The sequence below is a fragment of the Budorcas taxicolor genome, chromosome 3 (assembly GCF_023091745.1).
Source record: "Budorcas taxicolor isolate Tak-1 chromosome 3, Takin1.1, whole genome shotgun sequence".
Lineage (NCBI taxonomy): Eukaryota > Metazoa > Chordata > Mammalia > Artiodactyla > Bovidae > Budorcas > Budorcas taxicolor.
The window spans coordinates 80,507,187-80,525,789 of NC_068912.1; the positions used below are offsets into that span (position 1 = coordinate 80,507,187).

Sequence of the window (18,603 nt, forward strand, 5' to 3'; positions counted from 1 at the left end):
AGGGCTGGAAACAGGAGGGGCTTGGGAAGGAGGGCAGCAGCACTGCCATTTCTGCCGAGTCAGCGTTTGTGCTCCGCAGGAGGATAAAGACCTGGTCCATGGAAATGTGTGCACCAAAAACCTCCTTCTGGCCCGTGAGGGCATCGACAGTGAGTGCGGCCCCTTCATCAAGCTCAGTGACCCTGGCATCCCCATCACTGTGCTCTCCAGGCAAGGTGCGTTCCCCCTCTGTCCCCGCCTCCGCCCCCCTGCAGGCAGGTCCAGGCCACTGGGGGAGGGGGCTCGGCTGGGGTTCTCTCTCCTTTTAGAAAGCATACTTCTGCAAAAGGTGTCTGTTGATCCTGCCCAGCCCTTGGTGGCGGAGGAGATGCTGTGCGAGGGAGGGTTGGTCTGTGATCTCAAGGAGCTGTCAGTGCAGTAGAAGAAACCACTTGGCCAAGACATATCTGGTCCTTGTGATGAAGGAGCTTGTTTCAGGTGCTGGGGTGGCACCTTGCTCAGAGGGAGGCTGTGGGTCCTGGGTGGTCAGATGGGTGTCAGGAGAAACGGGCCCTGGGTCCTCCCTGTGTTCCTTTTGAAATCCCCTGTAGTGAGTGAGCAGTTTGGGGAGGTGCCTTAGCATTGCTGAGGCATCTTGTCTTTGAGTCATCCTGAGCCGACGACTCCAGAGGAGTGGGCAGACCCGGCAGCTGAAGCGCTACGCAGCGCCGTGCTGTGTCTCTAGGCCACACGTGGGGTCCCAGAGCACCCCTGGGCCTGGTGCCCCCAACTTGCCATGGCCTGTGATCTTCAGCACTCAGAGTTTTGCCCAGTCATTCTGTCAAGGAATAGACTGAGTTTGGAAGGAAACCAGGATGAAGAACAGGCCTCACAAATAAGACCCAAATCATCCATTCTTTGGAAGGCGAGCAGGGAGCATCCTTCGGTACCTTTTGACACTTGCTGTCTGGCCATCGTCCAGCAGTCCTGAGATGGACCCAGCCCTGAACCTGTCGGGGGTCCTATTCTCAGCAAGGGTCTGAGACACAGACACTGGTGACTCTAGAACAAGTAGAGAAGCCTGGGGATGCCGCGAGAGGGGCCAATAAAATGCGTGAACATTCAGAGGAGAGAGACGACATCCAGGGGCCCCAGAGAGTGATTCAGCAAGGAGGTGGGTTTCATCTGGGCCTTATAGGCCAGTGAGGTGAGCCAGCAGCAAGGTGATGGTAGGTACATGGTCCTAGGGCCGGCCTGCACTTGTCTGTCAGGAGGAAGGACGTGAAAAGGTGGGAAGAAGGGCCAGCAGGCCTGAGCATCACTGCCCAGCTCAGGAGTGGCTTCTTGCCTGTTTGTATCAGGGGCTGAGAGGCTGCTCCAGGAGGCCACTGAGCTTGTTGAGGGCCATTTCTGTCAACGTGGCAGGCGGTCCAAACAGCTCACTGGTCTTGGTCAGCAGCTGGGTGCAAGAGATGTGTGACTTCTTTTGTTCTTTCTCAAATGAAAGAAAACCCACGTTAAAGAAGTGTGACACTGGATGGTGCAGAGTGTGGGGGGACGGGGAGGTTAGCCTGTGCCCACTCTGCGTGTGTCAGCCTCTTCTCCCTGGCCTTCCCTTTCTCAACCCTTTGTCCATGTGACCTCCTCCACTCGGGGGTGCCGTGCTGTTTTTGAAGCCAAAGCTTCAGAAGATGGGCTCCCACACCCTCTTGGGGAGTCTGTGTTAAACAGGCACATCTGCAGGTCCTGTCTCAGATAGGTGCATCAGAAGGGCCAGGGCTGAGGGGCCTGGAGAACTGCCACTTTAACAAGCTTTCCACAGGCTCAGTGCAGCCACGGCCCACGTTTGGAGAACACTGCTTGAAGGCGTTTCTTTGTTAACTTCCAGTTCTTGCTGCAGTGGCGGTGATACACTCTCCAGGTATTGCAGACACTGATCTGTGAACGCCTCTTGGCTTTTCCAGAGTGCATAGAACGAATCCCTTGGATCGCTCCCGAGTGTGTTGAAGACTCCAAGAACCTGAGTGTGGCTGCTGACAAGTGGAGCTTTGGAACCACACTCTGGGAAATCTGCTACAATGGCGAGATCCCCTTGAAAGACAAGACGCTGATTGAGGTAAGCAGCTGCTTTCCAGTTGGGAGCTGAGTGAGGGCCCCTTGAACACTCAGGGGCATCTCAGGAATTATCAAGAAACCTCACACTGTGGGAGGAGACGGTCACAGGTTTGACTCTCCTCCGCAGGCTTACTGGCTGTGTAACCTCACACATGTTAGTTTCCTTGGGCCTGGATTCATCATCTATGAAATGGAGATAAAGAATACCTACTTTGCAGGGTTGTTATGACAATTAAGCAAATGCACGTAGGGTGCCAGGTATACAACATGAGCTCAGGAACTGATTCTAGCATCTCAAGATTAACACACAGGTATTTATTGAGTCCCTCCTGGGTACCAGGCATTATCCTAAGTTGAAGCTAGGGGTTCACAATGAAAGAGACACAGGCCTTACCTGTCCTTAGTGACCTTAGGGTCTAGAAGGAGAGCTGGGCTAAAATAGCGGTAAGGATCTGAAACCGTCACCCAAAGAGCCATGCGTGTTGGGTAGGGTAGTGTCATTACCCTTGTTTTACAGGTCAGGTAACCGAGATGCAGGTGGCTCATGGCCTGGGTTATTTCAGCTAGGATGCACAACTTTAAGGCTAACTCTTGCTTGTTCACTTGCAGAAAGCTAGTAGAGCTTTCTGACTCTAAAGGGATACTGCAGTAGCAGTTACAGTGAAGGACCACTGATCCCGACTCGCTGATTGGCTTTCTGGAATGTGCCTTGTGTGTTTAGCGGGGCAGGCATCACTTGTAGCTGGGAGGGAATGATCGAAGTCCAGGGGAAGGTGGCATTTCAGTCGTCTGCAGGAAGCAGTAAGTGGTTCCATTTGCCTGGAGTGTGGAGAGGAATGACAGGTGAACAGGTGGGAAGGGTTGTGTGAGGTCAGGTTTTGTAGAGGCCCTGAATGCCAGGGGTGATGTGGGACAGTGAAGGGTTTGGAGGCCGGCCCTGGCATGGTGCACTTGGATGGTAGTCGGATGGACAGGCTGAGGAGAGGGCAGGGCACGGAGTCCCCTGCAGTGCTCAGTGGTGAGAGCCAGGAAGTGGCAGTGGGGATTCTGCATGGAGGGTGCGCTTGGGGGAGATACCAAAGAGGCTGAAGACCCTCTACCCAGTTAATCTTCTGACAGATGAACGTGGTGCAGGACTTGGGCAAGAGGAGTTAAGCTAAAACCCATGGAGAAATCAGCACCTCTTTAGATCTGCTATTTGGAATTTTCAGCCAGAAGTTTTGGGAGTAATTTTAACTTCCTTGGAAACAAAACAGCATACCATTTGCTGTCAGTATTTTTTGAGCACCTTGTGTTTACCCAGGGCTGAGTAGAATATGGAGATAGGATAAGCAAAGGTCTGCACTGGAGCCTAGAAGAGAGAGAGACTCCAAGGCAGGGGCAGCCCTCAGCTCCTTAATTCTCTCCTTAATTCTCTTCCTTTTCCTCCTCTCCTCTGGGGCCTAACTCCCCACCCCATACCAGGACCCACAGGGACCACAAGAGAAACCAGTACCCTTGAGATTCAGCTACAGACCAGAATCTGGAGTGTAGTAAATTCACTGAATTTTTAAAATGATTTAAATAAATCAATCATTTGTTTCAAAATTTTAAAGTAGTAACCACTTGATGAGAATTTGGAAAACAGAGAAAACTGTTTTTAAAAAAGAAAATATTAATCATTATATTCCAGTCACCCTTGACTAATATTTAACACTTTGGCAAATTGTCTTCCAGTCTGTTTGTATCAATTTTTTAAACAAAATTGGGACCATGCTAAATCGTTATTTTTTCATTTAATGTTGTAATTTCCTATATGATTAAATTGATGTAAGAGTTCATTGTTTCATTAAATTCTAATTTATTTAACTAAAATTAGATACTTGGTATTGAGATTGTTTTCGTATTTGTAATGTCCTATTTAATTCTGCAGGGAATATCTTTAAACATAAATCTTTGTTTATATCTGACTTATTTGTGAGTCATTCAGTACTTGCAATTAATGAGTCAAAGAGTTTGAAAAATCTGAAGATTTCTACACATGTTGCCAAGTCATATTCCAGAAGGTTGCATGACTTTGTTGCAGGAATACAGCTTATTTGGGACTGGGTGGTATATACTGCCTATTTTCCTTGAATTCAGACTATTTTTGTATCAGGACTAAGATTTTCCACAGCTGTAAAAAAAGGCAACAGTAGCACTCACATTTATGAAGTCTACCTTTAAAAAGCAGAGCTGTTGGGAATTAAATTAGGGATTATTAGGTAACTCTTTCTGACCTGGGGTTAAAAGGTTTGTGGGTGGTCACTCCTTTGGTTTCTTCAACGTGGTCCTCTTCTTTGCAGAAAGAGAGATTCTACGAAAGCCGGTGCAGGCCAGTGACTCCGTCTTGTAAGGAGCTAGCTGACTTGATGACCCGCTGCATGAACTACGACCCCAACCAGAGACCCTTCTTCCGAGCCATCATGAGAGACATCAACAAGCTGGAGGAGCAGAGTAAGGCTGCCTCACGTTGTTTAAACGAGACCAGCCAGGGCCCGGGGAGGGGGTGGCAGCTTGGAGCCGCGAGGGGCAGTCACTCCTTTTTAACACGCTTTCTCTCTTCTGTTAGATCCAGACATTGTATCAGAAAAAAAGCCAACAACTGAAGTGGATCCCACACATTTTGAAAAGCGGTTCTTAAAGAGGATCCGTGACTTGGGAGAGGCAAGTTACACTCCTGACCGTTCCCCTCTCTGGACATCTAGAGCCATTCTCCATTATCTCTCATTTCAGGTCAAAGTTTATAAGAGAAAGCATCTTCCAGTGTTTTCTCGGGGACAGTGTGTTTCTGCATTTGACAAAGAGTGGCAGCATGCACACGCCTGCCTGTTCGTGCACCCAGGACGCTGGTCAGCTGCTGCAGGAGCTGCCTCTGTCCCTTTTTTTAAAAATAAGGGACAGAGAATATAAAGGGAGAGGCCTGGGGCATGGGCATAGATATGGTGGAAATAGAACAATCGCTGCCTCTGACTTTTTTGGGAATATGTATCCCGTGAGACTGCTTAAACGAATGGTGGATTTACTTCACAGAACACTGAAATAGAATGCTAGCTTTTCTTCTGGACCTTGAATGGCAGTTCCCTAACAGTAAATGTGACTAGAGAAGCTACTGGATTTGCATCTTCATACAGATTTCCTGTCGTTTATAAAGACTGTCCCATCTCGGGTACCCGCCCTGTGCCAAGGCCGGGTGCTGGCCCTCTGCAGGCACAGTGGTCCCGCTTCCTCACAGCATCCCTGGGTTTATTGCCAGTGTGCACACTGAGCACCTCTGGAGCCAGCTGGGAAGACTGGGTGACCACCTCACTAGTAGGTGGCTTAGCTGGGATCTAATCCCCATCTTCTGAAGACTCATGCCTTGCCTTTTGTGGCCACATTGGGATGCCTCCTGTAGCGTGGACCCAGGGCTGTCAAAGCATGCCATGGTTGTGCCACCTGACACTTCCATTTCCTTGTGAGTTAGACTTTCATGGAAACTAGGATTGATGTGTTGGTTCACCAGTCACCGGAGCCTTTGCTTGTCTTAGTGCAATAATAGAAGAAGGGATGGCATGTCAGCCAAGTGGGGAAGGGCGCAGGGAGTAGGAAGAGACAAGGTGGGAGTTCAGGGTCAGGCTCCTCCCCGGCCTTCAGAGGAGCAAGCCTCATCTTTGAGTGTGTCCTGCTGACCCAGGCTGGCGCCTCTGTGATCAAGCATGTGCATCTTTCCCTCCAGGGCCACTTTGGGAAGGTCGAGCTCTGCAGGTATGACCCTGAGGGGGACAATACAGGGGAGCAGGTGGCTGTCAAATCCCTGAAGCCCGAGAGTGGAGGGAACCACATTGCTGATCTGAAGAAGGAGATTGAAATCTTAAGAAATCTTTATCATGAGAACATCGTGAAGTATAAAGGCATCTGCACAGAAGACGGTATGTTATGCAAAGTGTGGTTTGTTTAAAGACTAAGTGGCTGTCTGGGGTCACATAAAGGCTAGAGCTGAGCAGGCCACACCCTCAGCCTCATCTGGGCTGCCTGAATGCTAGCTGATAACCGCCAGAGCTCTAGGACTTCCAAGCCATACACAGTCAGATCCCTCAGCACCTGCAGAGCTTCCGAGACTACCCAGCCTCCCTCCTAGGCAGGGATGTTTCCAGCATTGTTTCTTTAGGTGGCTACTACACCCACACTGGGGATTAGATTTCCTGTTCCAATACTTAGCACATTAGGCCAGATGAAACTGACACCCACTGCTCTCTTTTACCTGCTTTTCTGACCCAACCTTAGGCAGGGCATTTAGTTTTCTGGTTGTCTAAATCAAAGTGGCAAAATAGTAGTGTTTACTATTAAATGTATCTTTTGTACAAGCCACTACAGCACTCATGTTAGTGTACTTTAAAATTTGTAGTGAAAACGATGTGGCTCATGATTTTTAAAAATCATTTGCCGAGTGCTTTGCAGAACACTGTGTTGTCTGAGTGAGTGGTGACGACCCTGGGGTAGGTACCCTGGTCACTCCTGAGGATCCCGAGTCTCTGGAACCTCTGGGGTTAAGCAGCTTGCCTATGGTTTCAGGGTCGATGCTGAAGTCAGTTCAGGCCCTCTGTCTCCAAATCCTGTGCCCTTTACTCTTCTTTCATTGGACTGCCTTGTACTGATGGGTTAGATTGAGGGCAGGAGAAGAGGACGACAGAGGGTGAGATGGTTGGATGGCAGCACTGATTCAATGGACATGAACTTGGACAAACTCTGGGAGATAGTGAGGGGCAGGGAAGCCTGACGCGCTGCAGTCCATGGGGTTGTGAAGAGTTGGACACGACTTGGCGACCGAACAACAACTGATGGATTTTTTTTCCCCCCTAAACAGGTGGAAATGGTATTAAGCTCATCATGGAGTTTCTGCCTTCAGGGAGCCTTAAGGAATATCTTCCAAAGAATAAGAACAAAATTAACCTCAAACAGCAATTAAAATATGCTGTTCAGATTTGTAAGGTAAAAAGGGAAAAAAAAAACCTGGTAAAAATTTAAAAATCAGGCATTCTGTCCTGAGTAATTGGTTTGTAATTAGGCTACAAGTGGGAAACTTCCTGATAATTATACTGAGTTTATTTTGTTCTGCTTGATGTGGATTGAAATTAGCCTCTACTAAACTAAGTGATGGTTTCTTTAAATATGTATTTCTTTGAATCAGGTTGGTCTTACTATTTTTGCATAAAAGTAAAAACAAAAAAAGTGATATGTGAATGAAATGACATTTGTATCTTTGTGTGTGTTACAAAGTGGCAAAGACAAAATCCGGTCTGATTTCACGTCAGCAGCACACTCTGCCTTTGCTTCTCTCCCTCAGGGGATGGACTATTTGGGTTCTCGGCAATACGTTCACCGGGACTTAGCAGCAAGAAACGTCCTTGTTGAGAGTGAACACCAAGTGAAAATTGGGGACTTTGGTCTAACCAAAGCCATCGAAACTGATAAGGAGTACTACACAGTCAAGGATGACCGGGACAGCCCTGTGTTTTGGTAACTGAATCAAACAGATTTCCTCAGTGCTTCAGAGGGCTTCCACTGTTCTGCTAGGTCCTGTTTAGATATGTTAAATTCTCTTATTGGTCCAGACTAGAAAAGACTTAGATCATTTGGAATTGACTAATTTTTGCCTTCAAGAAACAGCTCTTAAGCTGTTTCACTGAAAGCCACATACATGGCAATGTCTGAGCTTCATAGGCAACATCTTCCAATGAAGAAATCTAACAGCAGTCAGCATCTCTGTCTTCCCTTGGGAAGGCATTCCTCTGACACAGTTCTTAAAACTGTTAGCGGCCAGAGTAGTCACAGCTATGCAGAGGAAGCTTGGAGTGCAAGTGTGAGGTGACGAGGTGGCTTTGGCAGATTCAGGGAGAATGCAAGAGCAGAGGAAAATCCATGGGCGGTTTGGCTGTCTTGTCATGAATCGCCGGTGTCCTGGTTGGAAGGCCGCACCCCGACTTCAGCCCCTCTTGGTCTGGCACACTGTCCAAGGGGGAAGCTGCTGAGTCTGCACTCTGCCCTGTCCTGTAGAACTCAGCAGCACTGCGGTGCATCCTACATGGGCAGAGGTGGGTCTTTCCCACCCAAGGAGCCCAAACCTCCATTTACTCATTGCATAGTCAATGGATAAATGAATTCATTTATTCGAAGGAATACCTATGACGCCCCTGCTTTATGCCAGGTACTAGAGATTCGAGGGTAAATAAGATGAGCGAGTTTAGAATTTAATGGGTGAGGCAGCTAGTTTCATGGTGCCATAACCATAGAAGCGTTCGGGCTTGGTTTTCTGGAAGTTCTGTTAGGCTAAGTCCTTAAAAGATTCCTGGAGGGTTGTAAAGATGGGTAGAAGAAGGCATGTGTGTGATGGCAAGAGCGAGACAGAGCAGTGGCTGTCCCAGGAACTGGAATCAGCTCGATGTGTCTGGATGGTGAAAGGTCTCTGCAGTTGCGACGGCAATGCCCTAGACACTTGAGCTGGGGTTTTGGGGTGCTGTTGGAAGGATTAAGCATGGGGGCTTCTGTTTAAAAAGATCACTGTGGGGAGGAGAAGAGCAAGATTGGAGCCAGGGAGTCTGATTTGGAGAGGGGCATTGATGGCATGAACTAGGGCTGTGATTTGGACAGTGATGGTGGGGTTTAGGAGCAGTGAGTAGGTTTGAGAAGTATTTCTGAGACCGGTTATGCCTCAATTTCTAGCTCAGGCAATGGATAACATTCACCAAAACAACAGATACTGTAAGAGGACTGGGCAGTTAGGTCACTACTCACTCACTGTGAGCTTGCAGGCAGATAAAATCTGGGCCTGTGGTCATCGCCTCCTCCCACACCCCTCCCCAGGGAGAGCCTGTGCTGTGTGAACTGAGGGCCCACAGGGATACTGTTCACATCAGGTGTGCACCGGGGCAGCATGTGTGTCTTTGAATGTTATATTCTAAGAAGTCAGCTCTCTGGGCTGAGTTACTCTGATGTTTTTTGGTATGTCCTTCCCAGGAAATGAAGTTTCATGTTCTGCTCTTTCAGGTATGCTCCAGAATGTTTAATTCAGTGTAAGTTTTATATCGCCTCTGATGTCTGGTCTTTCGGAGTAACTCTGCATGAGCTGCTTACTTACTGTGATTCAGATTCCAGTCCCATGGCCGTAAGTCACACTTGTCCTTTGTTTGAATCTGGCCCCCAATGAAAATGTGTCCATCCCTTTGCTTTGTAAGTTTAGTTCATAAAGAATCAGTCAGTGTGTTGTAATGGAAAGGAAAAGCGTCTTGGACTTTCACTTTGAGTTACTAAGGAGAAAAGCCTGTTTGTTTTCATTTCCAGTTCTAGAAATTCTACCTTAACCTCTCTGGAGTTTATATAAATATGTGCAAAAAGTAAAATATTTCATTTGATTTTATTTTTCATAGTTGTTCCTGAAAATGATAGGCCCAACTCATGGTCAGATGACGGTAACAAGACTCGTGAATACATTAAAAGAAGGAAAACGCTTGCCATGTCCACCTAACTGTCCAGATGAGGTATTTATGGGCCATTTCACAGTAATAAAACTGTTTTCACTGCTTGCATTTTAAAATAGATTTCTGATGCTGAATTTCGGCTATCTGAGAAAACCATCTTTGGGGCAAATGACAACCACATATTGTGTTCAAAGGAAGGAATTCCCTTCAATAGTAGGCTTACCTCAGTGAGCACCCGAAAGGAGTATATTTTGATGTTGCCTTATTGTGACAATCAGTTTTCTGTATTTCTAACTGAACTGCTTCAAGACTAACTCTTTAGAATCTCTAAGTACACTGAATGGTATGTCTGAGCCAAAGAATGGAGCAGCCAGCGTGTAGACTTGTAGTTTAAACTGAGCTATAACGTCATCCTTAAATTGGCTTAGAGTAATTTGTAACCTGGATTTTTTGCAAGGTCAGTTAAGCCATGAACTTCTCAAATATTAAAATACTTATAATATTAAATATTAATATTTAATACTTACAGATGTGCCATATTTTCTATATTTTAAGTTATTCAGATACTCTTGTTTTATGGTAGGACTTAAGGAAACTCATTCACATTTTCAAAATTATGTTCTTCCTCTTGATGTTTATATACTTAAAAAAAAAAAGCTCCTAAACATTTTTACTGTTTTTTTTTTTTAAATAGGTTTATCAACATATGCGAAAGTGTTGGGAATTTCAACCATCTAATCGGACAACCTTTCAGAACCTTATCGAAGGATTTGAAGCACTTCTAAGAAGCATGAGTAATAACAGTTAAATTCTATTGTGTATCAAGTCCTCCTACCCCCAACCAGTACCCAAGCCATTTAAAAAAATGTGTTACTGGAAAAAGTTTGTATTCTGTCTAAAAAGATACCAGGGTACGTATCCATGTATAAAGCACACTATGGTGCTTAAGATGTGTTAAGTACTTCCTTTTTAAATTTGATACCAGTGACATAGTGAAAACCAAAATATTAGAAAGCACTTAAGCACTCCTCCTTTTGGAAAGAATATATCACTGTTTGGTTAGTTTACCATCACAGTTGAGTACCAGAATGGGATTTCTCAAAACAAGAGGAGCTGACCAAAGTAGAGTCTCAAGATGATTGCTTTTTCTTAGCTGCCAGTTGATATGAAATATTTTTCTGGCACATAAAGATAAGGATTAATGAATTTAGCCAATACTCTTAATATGCCCTCAAATTTCAATATCTATACCATGATAGATGAAACATTCTTGAAATATAGATACTGTTAGTATACTATTGTCTCTATACAAAGGTGAGTGGATTCCTGTCAATAGTAGGACATAAACTTTGAGTTGTTTTGCAGTGGCTTAGCTCCTGTCCCCTTGGGTGACCAGTGGTACCCATTTTTGAGAAGACTGGTCATACATACCCAGAGGGGCAGCTGTGGAATAGATACTTTGCTGCATGATGTTAATTCTTGAGAACTAAACCTGTGCCAGTGCTTCCCTAAACAGTATACCTTTAATCAGAACTGAGGCCAAGAACCTGGATTCATGCTTTTCAGAAATGTCAATGTATATCCTTTTGTAACTCTACCACTTTGGGGCAAGCTGTTCCAGCATTGGTTCTGGATGCTGACTGCATATATACCATGTACATTGCACTGTTCTTAGAGTGTTTCAGGACTTACTTACCATCCACCTACAAGAGTCGATCACTATTTTGACCATCACCCTATCATGCAAAACTTGAAAGACCCACCCATACGACTGCGGAGTTCAGGACCCACTAGGCGGTTCTCAGTTTTCCTGGAGACTGCTGAGTCATCAAAATGTCAAATCTGATTCAATGTGAACTGTAGATCTTTTTTGACCAAAAGTCTGCAAAACTTTTTGTTGATGCTATTATTTGTTTGATATCATTATTTTTCCCCCTTAAGCCTGAAAAGAGAGTTGTGTATTGAGTCAGTGGCAACAATAAACTTGCCGTTTAAATCTGTTCAATAACCTGGCATCACAAATGTCTCTGTCTGTGTCAAACCTGTGGCCACTCTCTATGCACTTTGTTTACTCTTTATACAAATAAATATATGGAGCCTTCACATGCATATGCCTTTTAATATTAAGAGTTCATTTTCAAAGCATTACAAACAATTTGTTTACATAGAAAAATAACAGTATGGACTGGTGGGGAGAGCATGGGTAATGGTCCTTATACTAACACCACTTGAGTCATGTCATATCTCTTATGTCCCAATGGGGCACAGGCCAGTATGGATGGCAGACCCACATCTATTAACTCAAAGTACCTTTTAGTTCTTTCAGCCTCTTTCTGCTTATAGTTCTAAAATTTCCATCTTTGCTTTCTTCTACTGTCATAGAGTTATGACAAAGCACTGAAGAGACTTAATGCAACAGGAAAACAAGAAGTGCAGAGCATGGAGAACCCATTTTTCATCTGCTGAGTCAGAACTGAATGATGCCCATCCTGATTTGATTATTTATAGGTAGTATACTTACTGGAAATTATCTTAGTTTAACTTTCTAGCTGTCATTGGCCAGTAGAAGTTAATAGAAGCAATACATTACAAATCATATATACCAGTTTTAAACTTCTAAAATAGGAGTGATAACCCTCTATTATAAAGTCCCCCAAATACAAGATACTTAAAGATCTGATTTCAAAGAGACTAGGATCACTGAGACCCCTCAATTCCACATCATCAATTAGTGTCTCATAACAAAGAAAAACTTAGACATTCTGGATAGCAAAAGGGTTTCTCATGCATTTTGAATACCAAGGTCTTCAGGAAATGGTGATGTCAAAAGTTATGTGCAATAAACACAGTTCTTTCGAAAGGAAGCTGGATAAAACTGGGTTAAACACCTGGATAATTTTTCAGCCTAACACACTGCAACTGAGTAAGAAACAAAGCAGAGAGTGAGGTATAGCTTATTATCTAAGAATGGTTATAAATACTGTTACCTCATAAGCTCCCTTTAGAAATGGCAGAATTGACTGCTTTACTGTGGAAATAGGGCATTTGATGACCAAAACGTGTAAATTAATCATCACTGTTCTACGAAACAAGACTTAGAAACCTATGTTTCTTGCCACTTACTTACAAATCCATTGCAAAATTTAAGTCTTTTTGTAGGTGTAAAATATAAAAGGATTAGGGAATTAAAGGTATTAGATCAGGAGTCTGTGAACTTTATAAAGGGCCAGATAGTAAATATTTTAGGCTTTGCAGCTACTCAGCTCTGCCACTGTAGCACAAAATTAGCCATAGATGATATGTAAGTGAATAAGCATGGTTGTGTTTGAATAAAATTTTATGTATGGACACTGAAATATGAATTTCAAGTCATACTTTTTTTTCCTCCAAACATTTAAAAATGTAAACATCATTCTTAGCTTGCAGGCAGTACAAAAACAGGTGGAGGACTGAATTTGACCACAGGGAGTAGTTGGCCAACCCCTGAAATTATTACTAGATCACCAAAGCTACTTAAAAAAATACCTTTTTCCCCCACAAGAGGTATTAGTGGTAAATAATATATTAAGCGTAAAGCATCTGTAGTGGTATATACCTTGGATGTCACCTCTGTGTTTGAGTTTTACAATGCATGACTGGTATCAGGGGGGGTGAAAATGAAGTTTGCATGTAGAGTATAACATTACCAGTCACTGCATTTTGTACTTGCACTCTGATTCTAGGAAAAGGTCTAAAAATTTGTGAATGAGATTACTTCTAGATAAAGTAAATTGAAATGCACATTGGCTTATCAGAAATTTATTCTAAGGCTTGGGAAACCAAGAATGTTTCCCATTTTATTGCTTCACACTTCTATATATGGTGTCAAAATTATTCCCAGTCCTAAACAAGGAATATTGGAATATATGTTAATTTCTCCAATGGACTAAGTTAATAGCACATTGATTAAGATGTGTCTAATTCTAGTGGAATATGTCCTCAATTGATGTCTCTTATTGCTACTTACTTTTTTTACTTGGCAATTCTGCCTGCTGCACAACACAGTTCGTTCTGGGAAGTTATAAACCCGTAATTTAAAGGATATGGCTAGTCTGAATGTAGTTAAGGCAGCGATGAACAGCAGAGATACTGCAAAGAACCTTATCAGTTTATAAGGAGAGAACTTAACTCAGTACACTCTCTTCTTTTTTAAGTAGGTTTCCATGTAATATGCTCCTGTGCCCTGAGAATGCTGGTCAACAAATTCCACTGAACCACCTTCTGGGGCAGAGACGAGATATGATGAGCCTCGCTTTTCATTTCTTAAAGATGACACCTATTAGAAAAAGAAACCATAACTAATGCTAAAATCTAAATTAAAATTGATTGATTTGTTAAAGATATTTATAAGAAAAGCAATTCTACTTGTGATTTGGTATAAAAACAGAATAGCAGGATAAATAACAAAGTTGTAAAAAAACTATACAAAAGTTTCTACATCAGAGTCACGTGAGGAACTTTTAAAGAATACAAACCAGCTTCTTAATGCCCTCCTTCCCCAACTCCCCACAGTTTCGGGAAAGAAAAAGTGACAGTGTAGTTGCTTCTGCTGTTCGTATGTAGAATCAGAATGCCAGTATCCCTCTGAGGAAGGAGCATGGCTAAGGAATTGAACTGCATGTCAAATTAGATGTGAAGTTCATCTAGTAGTAAAAGGCGTGGCAAGAGAATAAACTAGTAGGGGCAAAAACTAGCAAATGATGTCCACAAAATAGCATAGTGAAACATTCCAGAGAACAACTTTAGTCTACAAAATAAGCGCCTGGAAAGCTTGTTAAAATGCAAATTTCTGAGTTCTATCTCAGATATTCTAATCCAGAAGTGTCATGATAAGAAGGGCCAAAATGTTCCTCACAAGCAGTCACAGTAATCAATATGATAAATCCGATTATGTCTCACAACTCATGACCACCTAATTCCTCCCAGTTGTAGCTTTGATATTCTTTAGTAAGTTTGTCACACATAGTATTTAATATTCAAGAATGTGGAAATCAGTATGGTGCTGGCACAAAAACAAATACAGACCAATGGAACAAGAAGTCCAGAGGTAAACCTACACACCTATGGGTACCTTATCGTTGATAAAGGAAGCTTGAATAAACAGTGGAGAAAAGACAGTCTCTACAGTAACTGATGGTAGGAAAACTGGACAACTGGGTGTAAAAAGAATAAAATTAGAACACTTCCTAACACCATACACAAAGATAAACTCAAAATGGATCAAAGACCTAAATGTCAGTCCAGAAACTATACAGCTCCTAAAGGAAAACATACGCAGAACACTCTGATATAAATCACAGCGAGATCCTCTAGAGTAATGGAAATAAATAAATGGGACCCAATTAAACTTTAAAGCTTTTGCACAGCAAAGGAAACAATAAACAAGGTGAAAAGACAACCCTCAGAATGGGATAAAAGAATTGCAAATGAAACTGACAAAGGATTGATCACAAGCAGCTCATGCAGCTCAATACCAGAAAACAAACAACCCAATTAAAAAGTAGGCAGAAGGCCTAAATAGGCATTTCTCCAAAGAAGACATGGGGATGGCCAACCAACAGGAAAAGATGCTCAACACTGCTCTTTATTAGAGAAATGCAAGTCAAAGCCACATGAGGGATCACCTCAAACTGCTCAGAACGGCCATCATCAAAAAAGCTACAAACAATAAATGCTGGAGAGGGTGTGGAGAAAAGGGAACCCTCCTACAGTGTTGGTGGAAATGTAAATTGGAACAGCCACCATGGAGAACAGTACAGAGATTCCTTAGAAAACTAAGAATAAAATTACCATATGACCCAACAGTCCCACTACTAGGCATATATCCTGAGGAAACCATAATTGAAAAAGACACAAGCACCCCGATGTTCACTGCACCACTATTTACAATAGCCAGGACACAGAAGCAACCTTGATGTCCATCGACAGATGAATGGATGAAGAAGTCGTGGTACATACATACAATGGAATATTAGCCACGAAAAGGAACACATCTGAGTCCGTTCTAATGAGACCGGATGAACCTAGAGCCTATTACACAGAGTGAAGTCAGGCAGAAAGAGAAAATATTGTATACTAACGCATACATATGGAATCTAGATAGATGGTACTGATGAACCTATCTGCAGGGCAGTAATGGAGACACAGACAGAACAGACTTGTGGACACAGCGGGGGAAGGAGACGGACGAGTTGAGAGAGTAGCATTACTGAATGTAAAATAGAGCCAGTGGAGATTTGCTGTGTGACACAAGGGGCTCCCTGGTGGTGCAGAGGTTAAAAGCGTCTGCCTGCAATGTGGGAGACCTGGGTTCGATCCCTGGGTTGGGAAGATCCCCTGGAGAAGGAAATGGCTACCCACTCCAGTGTTCTTGCTTGGAGAATCCCATGGATGGAGGAGCTTGGTGGGTTACAGTCCACGGGTCGCAAAGAGTCGGACACGACTGAGCGACTTCACTTCCAGTTCACTTTCAGAAGGAGCTCAACCCAGTGCTCTGTGACAGCCTAGAAGGGTGGGATGCGGGGGGGATGTGGGGGAGGTTCAAGAGAGGGGGGACATACGTATACCTATGGCTGATTCATGCTGTATGGTAGAAGCCAACACAATATTGTAAAGCAATTATTCTCCAATTAAAAACAAATTTAAAAAAGAATGTAGAAATGAGTGCAGAAGAGCCTTCTCACATTACAATTAAAGTTAACAATAATGGCCACAATCTTTAAAACCAGATTCAACTTCAAAGGGGACAGACAAGGAGTCTGTCTACCCTTGTAGATAAAGCCATTCTCAATCACCCATGGTAATTCACCCAAGGTAAAGATGACCAAGGAGGCTCTACAGCGCCTCTCCTCCTCCCATGGATATGCCAGATGTTCACACATGTAGAGCAGTTCCCTCTAAAAAAGATCCAGAAGCTAGCTGAGCAGCTCTTACATATTAAACAAACAAGAAAATACCAAAATAGTAGGAAAGGCTGAGATACACTCTCACCATACATCTCAACCCAGGCACAGCACTGCATCAGCAGAGAACTCCCAGTTCTTAGGTTCTCCCTGAGCACTGAAGCATTCAGACTCCACCTGTAGTACTCTTAACTTTGAATACTTCCACTTGAGGTATGGGTTCCCAAATCCTTAGCCCTGAAAGCCAACAGGGCATGTGTTTATGAGATCCACAAAGCTATAGAAAATAAACATTCTTGATGGTCACAGCTCACTTTGAGTAGCCCCTCAGGGCCAGGTGCAGAGGGAGCAGGTAGAATAGTCCATCTCCCTGTCTTCCCCTGAAAAAGGCTTATCCACATGCTTTAAAAGCTGCTGCCTGAGACCCAGCTCCTAATCTAGCAGGTGCTAGGGGCAGCTGCAGTCTTCCCCAGAGACTGGGGAAGCTGAAGGACACCTCTCCCATCTTCCAGCCCACTCCAATCACTAGTATCTCCCTGGAAGGAGTTTTTATATACTGTGCCCCAACTTTTATGTCTGATACCCAAGGAGTAGTCCCTGGGTCATCTGGCTCTGACAGCCAGTGGGGCTTGCATTCATGAATGCTACAGGATTACAGCAAACAAAAATACAATTCTTAATGGATGCAGGTACCACCATCCCTACCCCCCAGTGACTGTACATCTGTGCTCAGCACAAAGGAAAAGGTGAAAAAAAAACAAAAACAAATGCCCATTTCCTTTTCTCCCTGCACAGGGCTTAACTACATACTCTCACCTGCAGCTTCAGGGTCCAGGGTCTAATCAGCCTGCATCTAGGTGCTAACTGTAGTCCCCACCTTTGGATATACAAGTCTTAGCATATCCTCTAAATAAGCCACTAAAAGCAAAGAAGTAGCCTCAAAGAAAATAGTCACAAAAGTTTGAAAGCCAATTAAGAGCTCAGGCTGGGCTGAGCAACAGGATTCATCTCCTACAAGAGACCATTCAGTCAAGACTGGAAGAGGTGGCTGCTTTGTATAATGCATAGTGACAATAAAAAAGAAACAAAGGTAATGTTCCAGATGTGCCATGATAAATATCCAGAACAGATCTAATGAACTAAGTGACTTACCTGAGAGTTCAAAATAATGGCTGTAAAAATGCTCACTGAGGTCAAAAGATCAATGCATGAACAAAGAATCGCAACAAAGATAGGAAACATTAAAAATTGCCAAATAGAAATCACAAAATTTATGAATATAACAAATGCAAAATGAAAATGAGACATCACCTCACACCTGTTAGAACAGTTATCAAAAAGTCTATAAATAATGTGTCAGAGAGTATGCAGAAAAAAGGGAATCCTTGTACACTGTTGGGGGGAATGTAAGCTGGTGTAGCCCCCAGGGAGAACAGTATGGCAGTTCCTCAAAACTAAAAAAGAACTACCAGGTGACCCATCAATTCCACTCCCTGTGTTGGGAATAAACAAAAACACAAATTTAAAAAGTTATATACACCCCAATGTTCATATTAGCATTACTAAACAAGAGTGCCAAAGAATGCTCAAACTACCACACAACTGCACTCATGTCACATGGTAGCAAAGTCATGCTCAAAATTCTCCAAGCCAGGCTTCAGCAATACGTGAACCATGAACTTCCAGATGTTCAAGCTGGTTTTAGGAAAGGCAGAAGAACCAGAGATCAAATTGACAACATCCGTTGGATCATCGAAAAAGCAAGAGAAAAAAATACTGCCATTTGCAGCGACGTGAATGGACCTAGGAAATATTATGGATAGTGAAATAAGTCAGAGAAAGACAAATACTACACTATATAATATCACTTATAAGTAGAATCTAAAAAAATAACACGAATGTATATGCAAAATAGAAATAGACTCACAGACACAGCAAATAAACTATGGTTACCAAAGGGGAGATGGACAGGAAGAGGGACAAATTAGGGGTATGAGATTAACAAACTAATATACACAAAACAGATAAGCAACAAGGATATAATGTATAGCACAGGGAATTATAGTGATTATCTTATAATAATCTGTAAGAGT

General features: G+C 43.4%; 2 protein-coding genes across 5 annotated transcripts in view; one reads left to right on the forward strand and one right to left on the reverse strand.

The window, feature by feature from the left end:
- The window catches only part of JAK1 (Janus kinase 1), a 133,257-nt gene extending 121,585 nt beyond the window's left edge, over positions 1–11,672 (forward strand). For all 4 annotated transcript variants that reach the window (XM_052637252.1, XM_052637254.1, XM_052637253.1 and 1 more), the window contains exons 16-25: positions 80–215; positions 1,944–2,095; positions 4,419–4,569; positions 4,685–4,779; positions 5,831–6,023; positions 6,959–7,083; positions 7,439–7,611; positions 9,139–9,256; positions 9,519–9,629; positions 10,264–11,672. In XM_052637252.1, the coding sequence (XP_052493212.1) occupies positions 80–215; positions 1,944–2,095; positions 4,419–4,569; positions 4,685–4,779; positions 5,831–6,023; positions 6,959–7,083; positions 7,439–7,611; positions 9,139–9,256; positions 9,519–9,629; positions 10,264–10,377 (1,368 nt within the window). In that variant the 3' untranslated portion in view covers positions 10,378–11,672. The remainder of the gene's footprint in view (positions 1–79; positions 216–1,943; positions 2,096–4,418; positions 4,570–4,684; positions 4,780–5,830; positions 6,024–6,958; positions 7,084–7,438; positions 7,612–9,138; positions 9,257–9,518; positions 9,630–10,263) is intronic.
- Positions 11,673–13,545: 1,873 nt separating this feature from the next.
- RAVER2 (ribonucleoprotein, PTB binding 2) overlaps positions 13,546–18,603 on the reverse strand; it is a 150,149-nt gene continuing 145,091 nt past the window's right edge. The window contains exon 12 of the mRNA XM_052637256.1: positions 13,546–13,884. Coding sequence (XP_052493216.1) covers positions 13,738–13,884 — 147 coding nt within the window. The 3' untranslated portion in view covers positions 13,546–13,737. The remainder of the gene's footprint in view (positions 13,885–18,603) is intronic.